The sequence below is a fragment of the Dasypus novemcinctus genome, chromosome 7 (genome assembly GCF_030445035.2).
Source record: "Dasypus novemcinctus isolate mDasNov1 chromosome 7, mDasNov1.1.hap2, whole genome shotgun sequence".
NCBI classification, from domain to species: Eukaryota; Metazoa; Chordata; class Mammalia; order Cingulata; family Dasypodidae; genus Dasypus; species Dasypus novemcinctus.
In genome coordinates, this window is record NC_080679.1 from 38,784,110 (window position 1) to 38,807,730 (window position 23,621).

Sequence of the window (23,621 nt, forward strand, 5' to 3'; positions counted from 1 at the left end):
AACGGTGACAATGTTGAAAATTTGCCTTGGATTCTTAAAGCTTTTTTAAAAATTAATTTTGTTTTTTTACTTCCTTAGCATAAGCCGGACCAAGTTGAGGGAGGTGGAACCAGCAGCATGTAGTGGAACTGTGAAGGGGGAACAGTGTACTAACAAAGCCCTTCCATTCACCAGACATTGTTTCCAACGTATCCTCTTAACACAATTGCCTGTGCCCTGAAAAAGTAACAACTGATTTGGGGCTACACATAGTTCATTCATAAAAGTCAAGTGAATGACTTGAATTTATTTAATGCTTCAAATTGATCATTTTTAACTTTTAATTTTTATTAAGTTCTCTGGATAGTTTTTTGTGCTTATGTCATTATAATGCTTTGTTTAAGAATCAGATCAAAATGAGCACTTAGCAGTTTGTTTCAGTAGCTGTCAAATCAAATTTGTTAACAAAGCTTTGGTCCCACAATAATTCCATGTAGCATATAAGAGGCAGTTACTGCACTCATTGATGGAAAAATCAAATCACATTATCCAAAAACTGTTTTTATTCTTCTGGGAAAGTTATACAGTTTTACAGTGTGCCATTTGCTGTAGGATTAATTTCTGTTTGTAATGCGTACAGCGCTGCCTTCAAATAAATGAAAGTGATAGCTAACAAACATCACCGACTAAGAAAGTACATATCTTAAGACGAATATCCTTGAGAAAACCTATATTAGGTGGCTTAAGACTACTGATGAAATCTTATATTCTTTCATTGAACATTTAAAACTGGATAGGATGTTTTTAAATTTATATGGTAGCAGTAACTTATTTTTCTTCATTATCTGTCTGAAATTTTTGCCCTCCTTTTTTTTCCCAGAGTTGTGTTTTCACAGCTTTCTCAGCAGCACTTTCTATACAGTAAAGGCTTTATAAATAGCCTTAACTGTAGAAGCATGAAAAAGAGAAAAGTACTTCCTTAATAATATAAAGTAAGAAAAAAATATAATGTAAATTAAATCTGTGGAAATGTAGTTAGTGGCTAAAAGTATAAATGCTTAAAAATGTTGATAATAGAAACTTGTTAGTCCACATTTGATAGTGCTTGTAGTACTTAGTTGCTCTTACCTTTCAGTCTCATTGAAACCTTTGCTATGTCTGGAAAGAACTGTGAAAAAGTTCATACAGAGAAAATGGTTTTAAAAAGTTTTAAGTTTTGATTTTAAAGTAATTTTTATGAGTTTTGAATTGGGATTAGAAGTATGGATTGAAAATTAATATTTGGACAGATGCATTTTTTTATAATTTTATCATTCAATTTTTATTCTTGATGAGCATAATATACAGGGAATTTTCCTTTTGGAAAGATTTTTTTTCTTTTAAACCACTATAATAATTCTGCTTCTTCAAGTAACAGAGTTTTATTCTGCATGGTCATAAAGGAGACTTATATTAGGAGCCCATTAGCAAAATAGACTCCTTCAGAAGTATCTCTCTTGATAAATAATGTTGATAAATTCAACTACTATCATTTTGCCATAAAGTTAGGAGCTTTAGCTTTTATCAATAAAAAAATTTACACTTATTTAACATAAGTAAGGAAATAGTGAATTTTTTGTGGAGATTGAAAGCTTAAACAAAGTTTCAGAGTATTTTATTCCTAACTTAACAAAACCAGATATCCTTTTGAACCGCTCTCAGCAGCTCTTCACAAGTTGCACAGCCAAGTTTGCAGATGGACAACAGTGCTCTGTGCCAGTTTTTGACATTACACACCAGACTCCTCTGTGTGAAGAACATGCCAAAAAAATGGTGAGTTCCACAGCAGCAGCTTTTAAACTTTTGATATCTATCCAAAGTAAGAAATACTTTGCAACTCAGTACAAAATATATGTGTATATATATCATGGGAACAAAAGTTTTATGAAACAAGCTGTACCTTTACTGTCTGTAATGTACACTGATGCTTTCTGGTCTGTTCAGTTTCACTTAAAAAAAAAGAAAAAAAGATTCTGGTCATGACCCACTGAATTAATATCAGACCCTCATTAAAAAAAAACAAACTGCTTTTTATAGAAGTTATTTAGTAGTTACTTAGATATGATCATTTGTTCAGTGTCTTTCTCTATTCCACTCCTCTCTTCCCATTAAGATAAATTTTTGAATACATAGCAGATTGCCCAGGGCTCTTTCTTTCCCCCCATTCCTTTAGGTTTTTGTTTTCTTACAAAATGTTCTGCAAATGCCTTAGGTATTTGATGAAATTTCAGCCAGAAGCTTTCTATATCCTATTGATGTAAATTATTGCTTTAATTAATGCTAGCATCACAGGCCCTAATTAATTAAGAATAATCTGGAGGAGAGATAAGTCTGAATTAGTGAAATATATGGATTATATAATCTTTTTAAATCAATACATTTTTATTGTTTTCAGCCATCAGATACTTATTTCTTCTGCTACCTGCAAGATATTTTGCTAAATAGTCCTAAAAAGTTGAATAAGATACTTCTTGCCCTCTTTAAGCATTTAATAGTTTTCAGGTGTGCATCAGTGTGACCGAATAGGCGTTGAACCAGGATTTAACAGTTTAAGGTTATTATCCTGGCATTTTCACTAGCTACATGTGTAACTCTTGACTAATGATGTATAGTTGACCAACTTCTTCACCAAGAACTTCCTTTATTTTTTAGATTTCTTTTATGGACTTCATGTTTTGAAAAAAAATCTATATGCTGAACTACATACACAAATGTTAAAAAATTATTTATTTTCCCAGTTTAATTTAAAAACAGGGGAGCCAAAGTGGCTCAGTAGTGTAGCACTGGCTTCGTACACACAAGGTCCTGGGTTTACTCCCCGGCCCTGGTACCTTAAATTAAAAAAAAAAAAAAAATTAAAAACATTTAAAGTATGGGCATTTGTGTTAGTTTTTGCACACTTTATCCTGGTTAAGGAACGATTCCTATATGTTTTATGGGTCACTTTTGTGGATCTTCATTGATGATTGCACAGACCCTTGGGGATGTAGGCACAGACATCATTTACTGAAGTATATCATCCCAAATGCGTATTTTGGATTTAAAGTTCTACGATTCCATCATACCTCTAATAAGATGAGGTAAATAGGGATGCTGTGCTTCAGGATCTGCTTTAATGACTTAAAAAGTTTTTTATTAAAAGATACTTAAAATACAAAATATAATAGGAAAGTTTGAAAGTGCTTTTCTCTCTGCAGGCAGTTATAGAATCTGACACAGGTCTAAGTTAACATTTACAAAAGAGCCTATATTAAAAACTCATACCCTTTCAGCCTACTAGGGTGAGACACTGTCACAAGGTGCCAGAAACAGTCTGCAAATCTCTTAGCTTTATTTTCATATAATATCTTGAATCTAAACATGTTTTACCATCTCCACCACTACCATCCTAGCCTAAACTACTATCATCTTTGCCTAGATTGTTGCGGTACTATCCTAACTGGTGTTCCTACTACATGCACCTTTTCCCCCAGTGTAATGTTCACATGGCAGCCAGAGTAGGTTGTGTGTGTGACATGTGCATGTGTGAATGTTCCACTTTCTTTGAATTTACATATGATAAAATTTTCTCTTTTTGGTATACAGTTCTGTGAGTTTTGACAAATAATACGGTTACATAACCACCACAAAATCAAGATACAGTACAGTTCCATCATCCTCCCAAATTCTCTTGTGCTGCCCCTTTGTAGTTAACCTGTTCCCACCCCCATTATCTGTTTTCTGTCCCTATAATTTTGCATTTTCCAGAATGTCTTATAAATGGAATCAGACACTATATAGCCTTTAGAGCAGGCCTTTTAAAAAATGTACATCTGACTATTTTAGTCCTCTAATCAATTATATCTACAGTCTAATCCCCATTACATCTAAATCAAATCCATGGTTCTTACCATGGCTTATGAGGCACTTCATGATCTGCCCCTGACATCCTCTCTAGCACTCTGGAGGTGCTAAGTGACAGGCTGTGAAGAGTAAGGCTATGAAGGGGCAGTTTTGCATGGAGTACCTGGTATGTCACCAAGCATAAGGCTCCCAGGCATAAGCTTGGAGAAAAAGGCATGGGCCTAAAACCAGAGCCAGGTGACCATTTGGAGTCTTCCAAGTAGGACTTGCTGTGGATTGGGCCAAAGCTCTCTAACTTTCTTTTGCTGAGGATCAGCAGTTGTCCTAGAGGAAAAGCCCGAAATAGGTGCCTGCCAGTGTTCAGTAGTGGTTGTTCTTCATTCACTATTTGTTGAACAAAAAGAGACACAGATTCCTGGTGCCACTGACAAGAATACAAGCGGACACAGAAGAACACACAGCAAATGGACACAGAGAGCAGACAACTGTGGGGGGCAGGGAAGGGGAGGGAAATAAATAAAAAATCTTTAAAAAAAATAGGTATAATTTTAAAAATTAATTAATTTTCAAAAAGCAAAATTTTAAAAATGGATATAATAAAAGTAGACCTCACATGTTAAGCCACAAAACTATAGACACTAGAAAGGAGTCTGTGCTGATATCTTTCTCTTTTTCTTTATAAATGTGTGTATTTGTACCTTTGGATTCAGGTATTTGGCCAGAATTAAGCTTCTTTCAGATTTGCTGAATATGTGCCTTAATTTAACCTCGTTTTGAATTTTGTTTGATCCTGACAATAGTTGTTAGTCTTCACATACTATTATCTACAACCTTTATATGTATTTATTTATAAGACTTACTTCTGCAATTCATCAAATCAAAGGTGACATCCATTTTCAAAAACACTTTTGTTTTATACACCACCAAAAAAGAAAAATTGCCCCCAATAATAAAGCACTTTCTTATAATTTAGAATTGTTTTATGCTTATCAAAATTTAGTTCTTTTATACTTACTTAGATATAGATTTATATCTTATGTATCACTCCTGGTTTTAGCTGTATTACTTGGTATGTGAAAGGCAATATTTTCCACATACTTAAGCTATAACAAAGCTTCAGAAATATAACATAGCTTTGTAGGTGTTTTCTATTCTTGCTTGGTTGTTGGTTTGCGCATATATATATATGGAATTGTTGTCAGTTCCTTGATCATGAATATTTGCTTCAGTAATATCAGTGTTATCCGTTGTAACTCTGTGTGCCTTTCTGTATACCCAAGTTCTCCCTCCACATGTGTAGTGCAAGCAGTGCACATACCTCAGTTCAAATAACTAGTACAAAGAGCTGTGACTAAGTGTGAGCCCATGTATAACTGATGTCATCACCTGGCTGTCAGCAAATGTAAGATGCCATAATATAAGGTGCTTACCTAATGTAGAGATATTAAAATATACATCTTGGAATTGGTGAAATTTAAGGTGGGGATTTTAGAGTACAGTATTAGCTGAAGAAAGCTAGTTGTCATTTTCTTGAGAGCAAGCCTTTTGAATGTACATCTTTACATGTTCTTCACTGGTTCTTCCTTTGCCTACTCATTTCATTGCTGCAGTTTTACAAGTCTTCATCCTCATTGTTTCTCCCTTTACCTTATCTTCTTGGCCCATATAAATACTTGAAGGACTTTTACCATGTAATTGATTTCCAAGCCAACATCTCCATCCCTTTCTTTTATTCCTGTACACCAAATACAATTTTCTGCTGCCTTCCTAGACATTTTCATACCTAAAACTCTATGTGAGTCAAGTAGAACTCCTTAATTTTTCTTCTGAATCTTCTTCTGCTGTGTTCTCTTTCATGATATCATCATCTAACCATCACCCAAACTAGGAACTTTGGAGTCATTTTACAATTTTATTTTCCTTTTATTCTCCCTATATCTAAGGAGCTGTCAAATCTTGAGCATTCTATCATGACAGGTCCTTGCTTTTCCATTGCTATGCCTATGGTCTTTAGCCTGTATCAACTTTTGAAATAACCATCAGATTTCACCTATGCCTCTATTCACTTGCCTCTATTTCATCTCCTGTTATAACTCTAAGTGCCAGACATCCCAATTATTTGCTATTCCTTTTCTCTTCTTTATGTCATTTCCTTTTAGCCTAGAATGACCTTCCCTCTTGCACCCAACCCCTGAATATCCTACTTATCCTTCAATTCCACTAAACTAAAAGTAGTTGATTTTCCTTCTGTGTGCCCACAGGAGGTGCCCCCATTTTCTCTGTACTGTATTTATGTATACTTGTCTTTTCATTTTTTTAAAGCACAGATGAAATTTTACTTTTTTTTTTTTTTAATTCTACAGGACCTATCACAATGTCTTTATATATGGGATGAACTTAATATATATAAATATATGTTGAATTAAATGACTTGTTCCCTTTTTAATTATTGTTATACATATTTTGAGGCATACAGAATGTTTTAGGCATATAGAGAATATTTAAAAGATGTAAGTATGATTCAGATACTTGATAGGTTTTCCCCAGATAATCTCAGTTTTAAAATACCCATTTATTCATTCCAAAGGATAATTTCTTGAGAGGAGATAGCTCCCGTAAAGTTCAGCACCAGCAGCAGAGGAAACCCAGGAAAAAAACCAAGCCTCCTGCACTTACCAAAAAACACAAGAAGAAGCGAAGGCGTGGACCTCGTCGACCCCAAAAACCCATTCCCCCTGCAGTGCCCCAAGGGAACCTCAGCATGCCCACCAGCATCTCACTGCCAGTGGAGACCACCCAGATCCGGTCAGCAACAGCACCCGTGTTGGCTTTGCCTTTTTACATCATATTCTGATTGTTCTCAGAGTATCTAGTTTCCTTTATCATCCTAGAGTTGGAACTAGGGTGCAGAAGCCACTTGATGTAGCAGTCTAGACTTTTTATAGTTTTGGGTACAAATTTTACTAAATATCTGACTGAGTTAGTTCTGGAATAAAGCTTTTGATTAAAGAAAAGAAGTGCTGGTACTGAGAACTTAATTGTATACTCTCAGATTTTCCTATTTTAATAGGAACCCCACATGTGTTTTGTTTTCTTTTTTAATATATGTTTTAGTTTTTAAAAAGATATTTATTTTTTAATTAATTAATTAATTAATTTTTACTGTTACATTAAAAAAATATGAGGTCCCCATATACCTCCCCACCCCCCAAAAGGTATTTAGATTACACAGAATGTTACAGAAATATATATGGGATCCCACATGTGTTCTGACAGAAACATTCTTTCAGAAATCTGATGCGTTATTGATTTTGGCAGGGATAAGCATTTTTTACCAGATGAATAAAGCTTCTCTTTCAGCTGAGCATCAGTTTTAGGTTTATTTTCATTTTTTAAAATTATTATTTCAGCCAGATTTGAAAGTCTACTACAAAGTTTCCCATGTCTGCGTTAATTAATGTAAAAGGCATTAGCTTTCTGTAATATTTAAGGAGCTTGTCTTGGTTGTGTTGATGTGAAAGCCATAGAGGAATAGTGGGATGACTGTGTCATCTTCCCTAGGAGCCCATCCACGCCAGAGCTGAGTGCTGATGAGTTGCCGGATGACATTGCCAATGAAATCACTGACATTCCACATGACTTGGAATTGAACCAGGAGGACTTTTCAGATGTCCTACCACGGCTACCTGATGACTTACAAGATTTTGATTTTTTTGAAGGTATGGTCAGTATTTTTTATGTTGTATTATTTTTTTTGAGGTATAGGGCCAGGGATTGAACCTGGGATCTTGTTTCTGAGAAGCTCAACCACTGAGACACCAGCTTCCCAGTATTTTGATTCAAAGATACTGACTTTAAAAATGAGTTTATAAGAAGGAAAATAGTTTTTACAGTGTGTTTGAAGTGTTTCTCCTCACATGTAATGTCTTTCATTGTAAATAGAAAATATAATACAGCTAAACCTCTTTTACCCTTTTTAAAAGGTAAGGAATGTGCCATTTGCCTAATGATATTAAGAGCTTTGGGTATTTATAGTTTGATAGCTAGGTTTGTAACTTTTTTCCTTTAAAATGAGAAGTTTTACTTTATTTTTGAACAAAGAACTTTTATTTTTTTATTTTTTAATTTTTTTGAACAAAGAACTTTTAAACATGAGTTTTTTGAAACCTTTAGAACTTCTTCTCATTTTAAGACTCTGCCCTCTACTTCGATTAAAAGAGCACTTTTTTCAAAGCAAAATTTGCTTAATCCTACCAATTTCCCAATTAAAAATCCTTTTAAGAGAAATCTTTTATATACTCTTGAAATGTTTCATTTACTGTTAAAAAACTGTCTACTTTTGTGTTAACGACAAGTTCTTAACAGTAGATTTTTTTTATATTGTAAATGAAATCAAAGTAGATCCATGGGCTTCCAATTTATGAAAATTTGTTACACGTCAAGAATAATAAGAGGGGAGGATTAGAGAATAAAGCAAAAACATTTGAGAGGTAACCCACAAAATGAACCGAGTTCTTAATATCATGCTAAAATACATGAATGGATGTCTGTGTTCTGGTTTTCCACAGCTACCCTTCCAGCTGGAAGGGTCTAGGAATAGAAGAACCAGGTGCAACCTTTTGTCTCAAATCTGAATCAACCTGATATATTCTCTAACTTAATTACTTTAATATAATTTTAGATTAAAAAACCTTTATCTAATTGTCACCATGAGTTTAAAATTGGTAATCCCAAGAATTACTAAGAATTTAACATTTTGATAGATTGTTTTCTGTATTTAAAATAAACTGAAGATTATGATTCAAGTTCCAGAACAACTTGACATTCCAGACTTATCCTGCAGATTAAGAGCTCACTTTTTCCTTCCAAGGCTCCCCTTGAAACTGCTCTTTTCAACAAGGTCTCTCTTTCAATAAAATAATCTTAAAATAACTCAAAAGTACGACTTTTGTGATATAGGTTAGATAGAAGTTGTACTGATTCTTGATGGCTTCTGTTTACTCAGGAAAGAATGGAGATCTCCTCCCGACTACCGAAGAGGCCGAGGAACTTGAACGGGCCTTGCAGGCTGTAACTTCTCTTGAGTGCCTGAGTACCATTGGGGTACTTACTCAGTCAGATGGTGTGCCAGTCCAGGAGTTGTCAGATAGAGGAATAGGGGTGTTCTCCACAGGTACTGGAGCTTCAGGAATTCAGTCCTTGAGCCGAGAAGTAAACACGGACCTAGGGGAGCTATTAAATGGGCGTATAGTACATGATAATTTTTCTAGTCTAGAGCTGGACGAGAACCTACTCCGTTCTGCTACCTTGTCTAACCCACCTACACCCCTGGCAGGGCAGATCCAGGGGCAGTTCTCTACCCCAGCCAATGTTGGCCTTACTTCTGCCACTCTGATCAGCCAGAGTGCACTTGGGGAGAGAGCCTTCCCAGGACAGTTTCATGGACTTCACGATGGCAGCCATGCCTCCCAGAGGCCACATCCTGCCCAGCTGCTGAGCAAGGCAGATGACCTAATCACCTCACGACAGCAATACAGCAGTGATCATTCACACTCCTCACCCCAAGGAAGCCATTATGATAGTGAGCACGTGCCGTCTCCCTACAGTGACCATATCACCTCTCCCCACACAACATCTTACTCTGGTGATAATATGGCAGCTACTTTTTCGGCAGAGATGCCCATCATGGCGCAGCACTTGCTCCCAACTCAACTTGAGGTGCCACTTGGAGGAGTGGTAAACCCCAGAACTCACTGGGGTAATCTCCCTGTCAACCTTGGAGATCCTTCTCCATTTAGCAACATTCTTGGCGCAGATGGACATCTTCTTTCCACTTCCTTATCCACGCCACCCACCACCTCGAACTCAGAGACCACACAGCCTGCCTTCGCCACCGTGACTCCCAGCAGCTCCAGTGTGCTTCCGGGGTTACCGCAGACCAGCTTCAGTGGCATGGGGCCTTCTGCTGAACTAATGGCCTCCACCTCTCCCAAGCAGCAGCTCCCTCAGTTCAGCGCAGCCTTTGGCCACCAGCTGAGTTCTCACAGTGGCATTCCTAAGGACCTGCAGCCCAGCCACAGCTCCATAGCCCCTCCGACAGGCTTCACAGTAACAGGTGCCACAGCTACAAGTACCAATAATGCATCTTCTCCCTTTACCTCCCCTAACTGAGTGTGTCTGTGTGTGCAGGCAGGTGGGGAACCCTGTGTTTTCTATCTTTGTTTCCTCTTTAACACCCCTTGCCCCTTTTCCTAAAGGAGATTTAAAAACTAACAGAAGGGGATTAGGGGGGAACCCTCTTTTCCAGTTAAACAAGTTCCCTGCAGTGGACCTTGCTTCAGTGCTCACATGTGCTCCTTTGCACTGGTGCTCATTCCCTCCTGGCAGGTTCACTGTATCCCAGTGGTTTCCTTAGTGCTACAGCACAGTGACTGGATAGAATTGATTTTTAGCAGTGAGTCCTAGAAGTGGAAGATACCTCAGATTACCAGTGCCCTTTACTATTTCCTAGTATTCAGATCAATGCTTTTCCATTTGATTGCCAGGCTTTTAAATAGGTGGTTCGAGGTAGAATGATCCTATTGAGTTCCTGTGTAAGAAAGATAGCAAATGGTGTATAGAGGCAGATCAAGGCTTTGACTTAGCACCAACTACTAAACACCATAGTGAGGCCAGGATTCCATTCCTATTGTGATCTCGTTCGACTAAAAAGAAGAAAGGTAGTCTTTTGACTGCCCATGTGTATGTGTGCACCCACGCCTGTGTTTTTGTGCAGGACAGGAAGCAGCTGTCCCATTGTTTGTTTTTCGCTAGAGGATTTAAGGCTCCTATTTTCTTCTACATCTCACAGCCTTAATGAGGTTGATCATCCCTTCCCATTGAGTTAACTCAAGTTTCCTAAGTAGAGAGGGTGGTGACCTAGTTGCGTGAGTACCACAACCCTTTTCTGCTAAAAGTTAGCCCAAGGAGAAGTGGAACCCAAAAAGCTGAATTCATGTCAGTGACATGGAGATGTCATAAAAAGCTTACCTGGAGAAACTGCAAGGCTGCCGAGATGCTGAGGACCGGTGGTCATGTTGCCTTTTCAGACATGCATTTCTTTCTAAATCCCTCTCGTGGAATAATATATTTGCAAGATGTAATTAAAGAAAATATTTTGATGTGAAAAGCAGAATAGATGAGATAGATTTGGAAAGACAGGATCTGTGAACTCCTTGATCCATCATTTGCTTTTGAATTCTTCATGTTTACAGTAGTGATTCTTTGCTAAGATTTGTAATATGTGGAAGACACTTGTAGAATCAATGTACCAGTTGTGAAGTGATGTGTAATATCTGAAGGATACACATTTTTTTTTGTTTTTTTTTCAAAGCAGAATATGGAAATTAGACATAAATTTTACCCACCCTTTGGTACTTTTAAAATAATTTAAGTACTTAGGTTTAAGTAAATTTGGAAATAGTTTTGGGAATTTCTTAAAAGTACCTGGATTTTAAGATTAAAAGTCAGTCATTTTAGGAGGTTTAGTAAGTTGATACCTATGAAATGAATATGTGAGGTTTCTTGCCTGTTTTTGCTTTTGTTTTTCCCCAGAGAAGGGTGGAACTAGATTTTAAAGGCATCTGTACTGTCCTTTTTGCTGAGAAGTTTCACTGTCCCTGAGATATCATCAGCTATTTATACCTGAGTCTAGTCTAAATTTCACATGTATATTTTAAAAGATGAGTAGGGAAACTGTATCTGCTAATGATATGGTGCAGTAATTCATTTGTCAGGGAATGTTTAAGTTTAATTCCTTTCTAATAGGTAATGATTTGGTTGTATTTTCCTACTCCCTATAAATATTCATCTTATGCCATGCTAGTTCTAACCACTCCCTTCTTTTGAAAGCTTTTCTTATTTTGCTTTTTAAAGGAATGTTGGTGATCAGCAGGCATTATGCAGATACTTTGTGCCTGAGATTATGGATGGGGAATATCACATGACTATATGAAATCATTATATGCCCTATTTTGTATTTATTGAAGTTTTTTTTTTTGTGGGCCAAAAAATATGTTTGTAATATATTTAGGTTTTTTTAATCATGAAAATTGGAAAATTTATTTTTAATAGCTTTGTCTTTTTTGCAGATTGAGAAATTTCTAAATAATAAATGATGTCACAAAGCAAAGTTATATTTCTTATCACCATAAATTTCTATTCAGAATGGTGAGAACAGATAATTTGACTACTCCTCACCTGTGAATCTTATGGTAGTTAGCTTTTTTATTTTAATGTACTGTAATGGAAAGATTATGAGCAGTTACCTCTGCTCAGAAGTGTCATTCAACTTGCTAAACTATTTTCAGATCCCATTATAATCATTACTAGACAACTGTCCATCCCCAGCGATTCGGTTTAGTCTCCACTGTACACTAACTGTGCAGAGCAGCACATTGACTTCCTTATCAGCCCTTCTTTGACAGCAAAGGGAAAGTCATAAGTAGTAGATTTGAACTTGTCTGGCTATTGTCCCTCGTTAGCTGCTTAAAATTCATTTATCAAGACTGAGTTTGCAGTAAGTTGCACATTTTGTTGTTTGCTGTTTTCTATTTTACAGTGCATTTAAAAGCCCTTCTCTGCTTTCTAGTAAGAAGGCATGAAATGATCAGGAATGTTGCCAGTTACAGCTTCACACCAAAAACTTTGAGGAAATTCATATTTATTTAGATGCCCACAATGATAACTGAGAAAAGATCACCCCTAGAAGATAGTAGTGTAGGGTTGAGGAATTAGAAAAACAAACTTCCTCTCATTTCATCTACTTTAAAAGGAATATCCAAGCTTGCAATTTGCTTTGCTCTTGCCATTTGTTGAGTCCCTTTTTGAAGAGAAAAGAACATCTATAAATCCAGATATATCTGTATGCTTTTCTTCTATCTAATGGAACAATCTATTCTATTAGTTGTAGGTAGTTTTGCTATTAATATGTAAAGAGAGGAATGAAGTGTCTTTTATTCCAGAAATATAAAATTTAACATCTTTTAAAATAGCAGCTTGTGCTATCATAAGGCAATACTGGAATCAGAAACAAATCTTATCTAAGCAATATGGTCCTACTAATGTGGAAATTAGCTTTTGTTCAAGTGTTAAACACTTAAGAAAGAGTGGCAAAAAAGATTCGCTGTTTCTGCAGTTCTTTGGGACCATTTATAAAGGCCAGTTAGTTCCATTAATGTGATTTAATTTACAAAGTTGTTGCAATGAATGGATACATTCTGTGCTCTATTAATCTGAATTCCATTCTAATGTATGATATTCATTGGCTGTGATCTGTAGCATATGAAGAAAAGATGTTTTCTCTCCTTCACTCTCTACGTAATTGTTAACGTTATTTTAAAGTACTTGAGACATTGTTTTTTTTCTCTATAAAAATGGCATAGCAATTTGCACATCAGGGTAGGTTATGTAATAATAAGCAATTCACAGTAGTTAATAGCAATTACACTTAACCCACCAAGTGACAGACTATGCAATGCAAAGATTTTCTAATTATCATTATGTAGTTTATCTGCTGAAGGATTATTTTCTCCAGTAACCTACCTACCATGTGTGATATAACTGCTTTATAAGTGACTTCCTGAGCAATTTCATGTTGCAAGCAATATTGGCATGTCCCTCTGTGAGAAGATTATAATTTAAGAGAAACAAGTAGTAAGTATGGAGATAACAATTGTTTTTTTTTTTTCCTTTTTCTTTTTGTTACAATTGGTGTTATTCTCTTCAGTGGCTTAAGGCTAAAGAAAGCTAAGACTTTATCTTCTCCAAATAATTATTTATAAGATTTATTTCTTAAATAGCTGGCTAGATAAAGAAAAGCTCAATTTCTCAACTAAAAGTTAAAAATAGTCATTTTTTTTGTGACTAATACTAAAACTCTTCCTGATCAGAGTTCATTTTCAATTCCATGATCAGGACCCACAGAGGCAAAGACAGATTTTTGATGAGGAAGGAAATGGTATCTGAGCAATTTTCTTCTTATAAAGTAAAACAATTTCTATTTCTATTGACTTGTACCATTTGGTTTTGTTGTTTTTTTTAAATTAGTATATGTACGTAAATATCATGGCCTGCAATCCTCCCTACACCTTTGAGCATAATGTGAGTGGTGGTGACTGTTGGTAGATGTGGTCAGGAAGGTTTATGTGAAGCAAAAGGTTGTTGTGGAATGGTATTCCAAAAAGGTGGTGATTTTAATAACACTAATCCTTCGGTCTATTTGAGATTCATTTCAATAGTTTAGGTGCCTACCTTTTAAGTTTCTCCATGCTCTTTCTCTTTAGTGGTCTTTAAAAATTCTATTAAAAATTCTTAATCTGGTATACAGAATATTCTAATATAGTGCTTTTCTAAATGGTCAACAGAACTCTTCAGTTTGATGAGGCAATTTAAAGGATTCCTTGAAAGAAAATGTGCGCATACTGAACAATCTTCATTTGTTTTGTGTCTGTTCTATCACCAACACCTGTATTGTTCTCCAAGGACTTTGTTTCTGGAGCAAAAATATTTCTTGGGAGATATATGAGAAGTAGATTTTTTCTCTTACCATATTAGAAATAATTGAACTTTGACTCTCCTTCTATAGAAAAGTAAAACAGTTCAATGATTTTTGGAAGGAACTAAAATCCATGTTTAATAGATTAAAGTAACATTTTTAAGTGCTATCTTTCCAGAAATTTGTAATGAGATACCAGTGAAGAACTTATTTGGATATCTGTTAAGCATTTTCCCATAATCAGTTAGGAAAGATAATAAAACATAGATGAATAGTTAAGTTATGTCTCTTTTTATAACCAGCATCATTAATGCTAAAATTGTGGGTCAAACTTAGGGAGCCTTATTTCAAAATTGCAAAAAACTTTTTTCACTCCATCTCCTATTTGTTAGTTTTCTTCTCTCCACACTGTGATACAGAGCTAATAAAAGAACTGTGGCAATTCAGGGAGAGTGAGAGTGCAGATTTGGTGTCTTTTTTTACTCTGGGTTGCTTAATATTGGAAACGTTTGGCTAGGTTGAATGGCAAAATTTTTGATGATCTAAAATTTAGACCGAAAAACAATCTTGTAAGATTAAAAACCTATCTAACTCTTAGTAAGTGTTGTAGGGCAGCACAGCTTTCCTTCTTCCTTCTTCCTGCTTACTGAGTATGCACATACACACACATGATCTATACTGATCCGGACCTAAGAGTAATAGAATCCTCTTCTTTCACTTGTTTTTTTTTTTTTTTTGTTTGTTTGTTTCTTTTCTTTTCTTTCTTTCTTTCTTTTTTTTTTTTTAAAGCTGGGGACCACTGAAGTAAGCTCTATGCACCCAAAGTTCCCCCTGGAAAAATTTTCAACATGCAGTGCAGAAGGCTCCAATGCAGCTAAATGCCACACCATTGCTTTTACTTGGGGAATAGACTGATTTGCTCTGAAATGACTCCAACCTGCATCATTAAGGTACAGTTGGTTCCAATGGATTAGTGCTGAAATGATGGAAAGTTTGATATTTGTTGACATTATCTTCATCTGTTTGGAAGGATCAAATTAGTTCCTCTCAACAGTGATAGTTCTTTTCAATGTATAGTATTGAGTATGTCTCAGGGATTCCTTGTGGAAATTAGGGCAGTTTTTAAAAAAGAAAATAGTTTTAAAAGAAACTAAAGGTAACTCATCATTGAAGAGAGCGCAAGAAAGAGAAAATATTTGGTGTCATAGTCCACAGTGTCTTGCCTAGGACTTTTTTTTCTGTCTCCTTCAGGCTCTAATCTCAGCTTCAGCATACAGAATCCTTTCCCATCATGCACAGCTTTAAAACTTTTATTTAAAAATTTCCTTCCCCAATGAGCTTTCAGAATACTTATTGTAGATTTTAAGAGAAAAGGTATATTAATTTATGCTATTAACATCACCTCATAAATTATAAGTTTTATACTAAAGCTGTATTGAGTATAATGAATTATGTTGCCTATGTGTTTAATAGCTTAAAAAACTATATATGAGCTTTTTTTTTTTCCTTTGGACAAAAACTAGTGAAGCACCTTTTTACACTGGATCTCTGCCGTGTCAAGGTGTATAGCTATCCTTTGCTACCTTGCAGATATATAAAATAAAATGGTATCCTGGGGGCCTCAAAATGTAGAACACCTTTAGACCATTTATTACTACTCATAGAACTGTTGAGCATCATGTTCTTTGGTAAATGATCTGTGGTTTACACTTAAGATGGCTAGAAGCTTAGTTACAGGGTAAATAGAAATAGATCAAGTAAAACTCCAACTACTGTAGCTGGAATTTGAAACTAAGTTTTTAAGACCTCTTTATTTCCTATGGATTTATTCTTTAATTTACAGTTTATTCTGTAAGTTGAGAAGTAAAATAGAGAGAAAATAATAAATCTAGATGTCCTCAGTGTCTTATTCAGGAACTTTTTATCCCTCACTAAGGAATTCCCACTGTGACTTAAAAATAGAATTAAATTACTTGTGTGCATGTATATGTCTGTGTTTTTACACACATGCAAAAATATACATTGGGGGCACGTGTGTGAGAGATCTGAATGTGTGTTTAGGTAAAAAATAGAGAAAGGTAACAGAATGTATAATAGAAATATGATTTATTTAGTTGAGAGTATTGGAGTTACTTTCTCATTGTCTCTGTTGTATAAATACACCAAATTCTTCATTATGTTATATTAAAAGGCTAGCTCTGATATCATGTAAATTTCATTTTAACCTTTGATTAACTTATATTATGCTATGTTTTTAGAATGGCACGAGAAACAGCAGGTTCTAAGATCAGTCTCTAACTTTTGAGTGTGAAAATATGAGAGACAGAGAGAGAAAGAGAAACAGACATGAGCTGTTTTTATCTGTTGGGGTGGTGGGACCAGAGATCTGTTGAACTTCTTTTATGTTAATAGATTTCTTCATACTATGAGTTAGAAAATATTGTTGATCATCTTTTCTTGGTGAATTTAAGAAAAATAATAGGCTTTTAATTTTATAAAGAATGACATTTTTTGAAGGGACTGCTTTGTTTTAAAAATCGGTGGAATCATTTCACTGTGCATATTTCAAAGTGGGTGATTTCAGTTTTTTCCAAAAATGTTTTTAAAAAAATCACTCAGTTGTACTATTATTATTTATGAAGTTTTAGTGTTCCTCCCCCAAATTGTGGCTATAAGAATAATTGTGCTATCCTTGACTTTTACCTGAATCATACTGATTTTTGAAAATACATTCCTATATTTCGAGTTTTATCATTTTTCTATACATTCATTACTGATGCATTCAGTGTTCTAAAATAGTCAAAACTAGAGTTGTTATTCAGTGCTCCAATCACATTTCTTTTTAGTATAAAAAAAATTATGTACTTTGAAATATGTCAAAAACTTCTGATAATACACATGAATTTGTAGTTTTCTTTGAAACCTCATTTGCTTCATCTTAAATATAGTCAAGACCTAGGAAAGCTTTATATGTTGTTCTTTTTTACAGTTGTGTTTTTGCAGCATCTCCCAGTTTCATTCACTCTTGTCTTGTGGATTAAAAAAAAATCTGCATATTTCCTGTACATATGCATGCAAATGAAAGAAGGGAGTTTGTATTGGTGCCATTTCTCCCTTCAGTTGCTGGTTAATGGGATTTGCTAGAATAAATTCCCCCCTGATTGAAGGGTGAAAATAGACCCTTTTGTGTATATCTGTACAGAGATGTGTATATGGGATGTGGTGGCACTTTGCTGAATGTGAACTTGCCTTGTCAATGGAAAGACTGAAAAGTATTATGTTTATTTATACATTTGTATAAATCTATATATACACGTATGTATATGTGTGTGTATAGATAAAGCTATATACATATATTTCCCTAAAAAGTTGTGTGTGTATAATAGGTAAACAGCCTTTATTAAACAAGATTATATGTCTATGGAAAATTCTAGATTTTTCTGTAAGCCAGAGAAGGTGATAATCTAGAGCACTTCATTAGAGCATACTAAGATGGAATTCTTGGAATATAGTCTTGTTTATGGTTATTGTAAGTGGATACCTGTCAGAACTAATCTTACTTGCCAATTCCAATATTCTTTCTCATCTTCACTACCTTCTACTGATCAGTCTCATCATTTAAAAATTTCACTTCCTTGTCTTCTTTCTCCTTCATTATGTTCTTTCTAGCCAGACACATTTAGCTGAAGCATGTTCTTTCTTTAACAGCTCAGTTGTTAAGACCTTTATCCCTGAAATTTCCTAGATGATGTACGTTTTGGTAATATTTTTAATACTAAATTTGAGAATTGGGCATTTAAAAAAAAATAACAAAAAGCCAACATTCCAACAAAACTAATTTGAAAGTTCTACCTAGATAATTTGGGGACATTTTCCTTAGATTAAAAATAATAATAATTATGATTTTATGACTGATATTAGTGCTAGGTTTATTCCCTCGTTTATTGTCATTTAAAAATTTTTGTTTATTTTGTGGTTTATTCATAAAGTTACCATTTTCATTTTAATGGAAAGACTATGAAGTCACATGTAAGCCTCTTGAATTCTGTAACTAAGTCGTTTTATTCATAATGAAACTATTTTAATGAATTCTTATGTAATGAATATTCTATATTTTCTTTTCACTTTTCTCACAATTGTAACATTCTGTTTTTAACTTTGCTGCAGCTCTCTAGAAAACGTGCATCCCTATATATTGTGCCTTTAAAGCTCTTATGCACACACAGACAAAAGTGTATATATACATGTTGGAGCATGTGTACATATACTTTCGTATATGCTCACACAGTATGTCTCTAGTATATATTGTGGGAGTGGATATATAGATATTCCACGGCAATGAAATGTTGCTCTCTAGATATATATGTATATAAATAATGTTCATATACTGTATATACACATGTATATGTATGAGTTTTAAATGGCAATCTTTTACATTTAGCAAAATGCTACCCCTACTGGAATATTGTCACTGCAATGGCAGTTGTATGTAATGATTTTAAATACATTATCAAAAATTATTTAAAGAACATTTTAAAAGTCTCATCTAAAGACATCCACACATTATTTATTTATCTTCCTTTTCTATGTATTGTTGTGTTTTTTAACTGAAAGGGAGACTGTCATTTTAAAAAATGTCATCTGTCCCATAAGAGTAAAAGAGCTGGAGGGTATTTTAAGAATCTTGTGCATTTTCCCTCTCTTTGAAATGGAGATATACCATAAACTAGCCTGTTTATTTCAGTTATAAAGTGATCCTAATATTTACATTAGTGTATATCATCTACCATCTTCAAGATCAACTTAGTTCACCAATTTGCCTCTTCCTTTCTTTAAAAAATAATGATCATTGAGATCATTTTGACTCGGGAAAGTTAACTAGCCTCTCTTGCTGCAGGGAAATATATCAGCTAATTGTTATTCTGCCTTGCCCAAAATTCATCTTTGAGAGAAGACAGATCCCTCATGAAGCTGTCTTACGCTTTTTGCATTTATTTAGCTAAAGGTCTTCACCAAACTTTTTTTTTTTTTTTAAGAACTCTGAGTCTGCATGTACTTGACATAGGTTTAATTCTTATTCCCCATAATGTCAGGTATTTTTCATTGGTATATCCATTTGACATACTGATTGCAAGAATATTAAGAAAAAGCTTAAATCTTTGTGAAGAGTTGGCAGCAGATTACATCTCAAAACTTTACAGAGAGAGGAAGCTAGATGGACAATCCTAAATTGTAAGTTCTTAGAAATGAAACAGTAGAGTAAGAGGACCTTTGAAGAACAGAGAGGTTGAGATTTGATTTTACAGAGCATTTTAGCTGGAACTTGATATCAGACACGGCCTTTAACCAAAAACCTCTTGGCACTTGTATGGTACTAACTAGAGTACAGAAGTGTAAGTTGAAACCAAGTTGCAGTGGGAAATCAAAGGTGAGGTATCTTATTTGAAACCAGTAAATGACAGGCTGCAGTTTTAAAATTTCTTGTAACAAAGTAACTGCATGGTAGCAAGGACTAGCAGTTTTCAAATCCTTTCTTTTTAGTGTCCTCATTCACCTTGGCACACAAGTATTTTTAACAGGCCATACATTAAAAATATTTATGGGGAAAAAAAGCTGCTTAAAGGGAACTTACAAACTGAGATTTTTCTCCTCTGTATTTGTGTAATAATGGCTGGAAGCTTAGTTGTATGCACAAATGCTAGGAACTACTTGTTTTCTGTACAGACTGTAGGAGCAAAATGAGGAGATGGGCAGATTTTGGTAGGAACCTCCAGTTCTGGTGGAATGGCACAGCTATGGCATCCAGTTCAGTATTGCTGAGGGAGACCACATTTTAAGAGATGACAGCCTTTTAGTTTGTAATTTCCCTTTAAAGAAGAAGAGATGACTCACATTTTCCATATATATCTCAATGAATGTACTGTATTACTGTTTTAAAAATTTGATGAAATAATAATGGATTGGTCTCCTTTTGTTATCTGGTCTTTGTTTAATTTGTTTAAGGGTTTTTGTATACAAAAGTTTACATTTTTATGTATATTTTTCTTGTGTAAAAATTGATGTAATATGTGTATAAAACACTGTATGTATTATCTGTATATAGTGTGACAAAATGATTTTTCTTTTTTTCTTTTGGATGTATTAATAAATCTTGCTGTGAAGTAGCCTTGTTTTTAGTATAATTTCTTTCACCTGCATATTGATGAAAGCTGCTAATCCAGGGTAGGCATTTTTTTCCTTTCTTATTTGGATATAGTAAACATTTTTTTAAATGTCTAGTATTTTATCAAGAACTCTAGGGAGATACCATCTTGTTTGTTTGTTTTTAACAAATCAATTTTATTGATACATATCAATAAAGCATAAATCCATCCAAAATGTACAGTCAATGGTATTCAGTGTAATCACATATTTTTGCATTCTTAGAGCCCTTTCATTACCCAATAATAATAATAATAAACAAAAAACAAAACTCATCACCTTTCAATCTCTCTATGCTTCCCCTGCCATACATAACTGTTTTTCTGTTTCCTTCTCTCTCGTATATTTGCATTTATATTTTGTAAAAAACAGTCTTACATATGCAACATCATGCATATTTGTTTTACATGAGGTTTTACCACCATATACAGCCCAATATTACAGTTTTTAGCTTTCCTTCTAGTAATATACATGACCTTAGACTTTCCCTTTCAACCAGTCATAACCATACAATAACTCTCTTAGTTACAAACACCTAACATTTTCTATTCATTTCCAAAGATTTATAACCTTTTTACCAAGTCTGTACAGATTAACCCTCAGTTTTCCATTCTCTACCCTCCTTCCATTTTCTGGCGACCTGTATTCTAATTATTAACTCCATTGTAAATGTTTAGACTAGTAGTGATTAGTTTTTGTAATTAAATGATGCCCAAAGTGAACTTTGATATGGTAGCCAACTAGAATTTGCATCTGAAATTGTTATGTGCAATAATGGAGGTCTTACAAGCCAATTTCTATTTCATTTAATCAAAAGTCCATTCTTTCTTCATTAAAGGTTGATGCCCCTGGGAAATATCTCCAAATCTGTTTCTACAGGTCTGATTGCTCTCAGACATTTTAGTCTCAGATCTCCTACTGCTTCTCAATGACCTTTACCTCCAAATTCTGCCATTACTACAAATTTACTGTCCCCCCCCCCCTTTTTTAAATCAGTTCTCACTCTGCACATTTCCCCTTGTTTGTTTGCTCATTTGTTCACTCATTCATTCATTCACTCAACAAATACAAAGACCTACTATATCCATCATCCTCCCACTTGCTCACAGTAGTATCTTCCATCATTTTGACTTCTCACTTGTGTAATCATACCTAATCCTCAATCTTCGCTAATCCAGGTTTTTATCACTTGGCGAGTAAACTAGTAAGAGCAGACTATTATCCCTGCCTCAAATCTCTCCTCCCTCAAATCAGTCCTTTGTACACACTCATGCCAGGTTGGTTTTCCCAAAACACTCCAAAATTGGGCAAAAATATTTTATGATTTCTGATCTGAACCTCCTTCATACACTATCTCCTTCCACTCCCACATAGGAAGGTTCAAATGTAGTTTAATTTTTAAGGTTCCCTACAATGCAGGGGTTCTTAACAAGGGGTCCATGCACTTGAATTGAAATTCAAAAGAACATTCTTGTGGGGATGTGTTGGAGCAGGTGTGATATATTTATTAAATAATATGCAGTATAGTGTGGACTTAGTAAAGTGTCTGTGGTTTTCACCTGACTGGCAAAGGGTCCCTGGAACAAAAGGTTAAGAACCCCTGCTATAATGTCTCTCTTTAACCATTTCCAACCACTTTTCCTTTATGTGATCATCATCTTCCCTTCACAGCCCCTCTATTCCAACCAAACGTGTCCACACACCGTGCTTTTGTGCATGCTCCCATATTTTTGTCTGGACGTGTGCATACTAGAACAAACCTCCCTTTGCTTATCTAAGAATTACCTCCTTTCAAGCCTACTTTCAAGTCACCCTACACTCAAGAATACTTTCCTTCCCTGAAAAATCCTTAATCATATTCCCCTGTCAGCATTCATTGCCTAGAGCACTAATCTAATGCAGTTCATATGCTACCTGGAGTTTGATTTATCATTGTTCTGTGCCTCCTCAAAAAGATCAAACCACATTAGGATAAAGGCAAGTCTTTTTGTAATCCTTATTGTTTGGGATGGTGGCCTAATGCATGTAGCAGAACTTGGGTAAAGTTTTGATCATTATTATGATAGCAGAAGCCCAATAGTATATCTTATTTCCTGGGGTGAGGGGGACAAAGACCCTTCAGGTATATCTTGATACTCAAAATTGGTGATCTTGTCTATGACACTCATTTGTGATAATTTATCCTAGATTGTCAGCATTTCAGTTATCCATCTCACATCTCCCCTTAAAGGAGAATATGCATCATTAAGAATGTGCATCCAGTGTCTTTTTTAATATTTGGATACTGATAGAATAACAGTGGCAAATTGTATTCGAATTTTTGTATTAAAGTATAACTTTTTTTTTAAAGATTTATTTATTTATTACCCCACCTATCCACCCAGGATGGCTCCCTTGTCTGTCTGCTCGCTGTGTCTGCAGTCTTCTTTAGGAGGCTCCGGGAACCAAACCCAGGACCCCCATGTGGGAGGCAGGTGTCCAACTGCTTGAGCCACATCTTCCTAACATGTTTTTTATTAAGATTTATTTTATTTATTTCTCTCCCCTTCCTTCCCCCCCACCCCCATTGTCTGCTCTCTCTCTCTATTTGCTGTGTGTTCTTTTGTGTCTGCTTGCACCCTCAGCGACACTAGGAAATGTGTCTCTTTTTTTATTGCGTCATCTTGCTGTGTCAGCTCTCCATGTGTCCGGCATCACTCCTGGGTGGGCTGCACTTTTTTTCATGCGGGGTGGCTCTCCTTGTGGGGTCCACTCCTTGCGTGTGGGCCAGCTCACCACACGGTACAGGAGGCCCTGGGTATCGAACCCTGGAACCTCCCATATGGTAGGCAGACACTATCAGTTGAGCCACATGCGCTTCCCCTGACATGTTTTTGTTTGTGGCTGTCACCTACAATATTTCTCTCTGAAAATAATATGTAGGTTGGGGTTATACTTGTATTAATACACTATCACTTTTTTTTTTTTGATGCAGGAGCTCAACTGAGCTACATATCCCACTATCACTTGTTTTATTTATTTTCCT

The 23,621-nt window shown here is 35.2% G+C and overlaps 1 protein-coding gene across 8 annotated transcripts in view; it reads left to right on the plus strand.

Moving 5' to 3' along the window:
- INO80D (INO80 complex subunit D) overlaps window positions 1-20,559 on the plus strand; it is a 92,503-nt gene extending 71,944 nt beyond the window's left edge. For 5 of the 8 annotated variants that reach the window (XM_004461912.5, XM_004461913.5, XM_058300302.2 and 2 more), the window contains 5 exons: window positions 79-188; window positions 1,658-1,791; window positions 6,449-6,666; window positions 7,423-7,580; window positions 8,867-13,356. In XM_004461912.5, coding sequence (XP_004461969.1) covers window positions 79-188; window positions 1,658-1,791; window positions 6,449-6,666; window positions 7,423-7,580; window positions 8,867-10,032 — 1,786 coding nt within the window. In that variant the 3' untranslated portion in view covers window positions 10,033-13,356. Of the gene's footprint in view, window positions 1-78; window positions 189-1,657; window positions 1,792-6,448; window positions 6,667-7,422; window positions 7,581-8,866; window positions 13,357-15,184 lie in introns of those variants that run through there. The other 3 variants (XM_058300303.2, XM_004461915.5, XM_058300304.2) reach the window with 1 other exon arrangement.
- The last annotated feature ends 3,062 nt before the right edge of the window (window positions 20,560-23,621 follow it).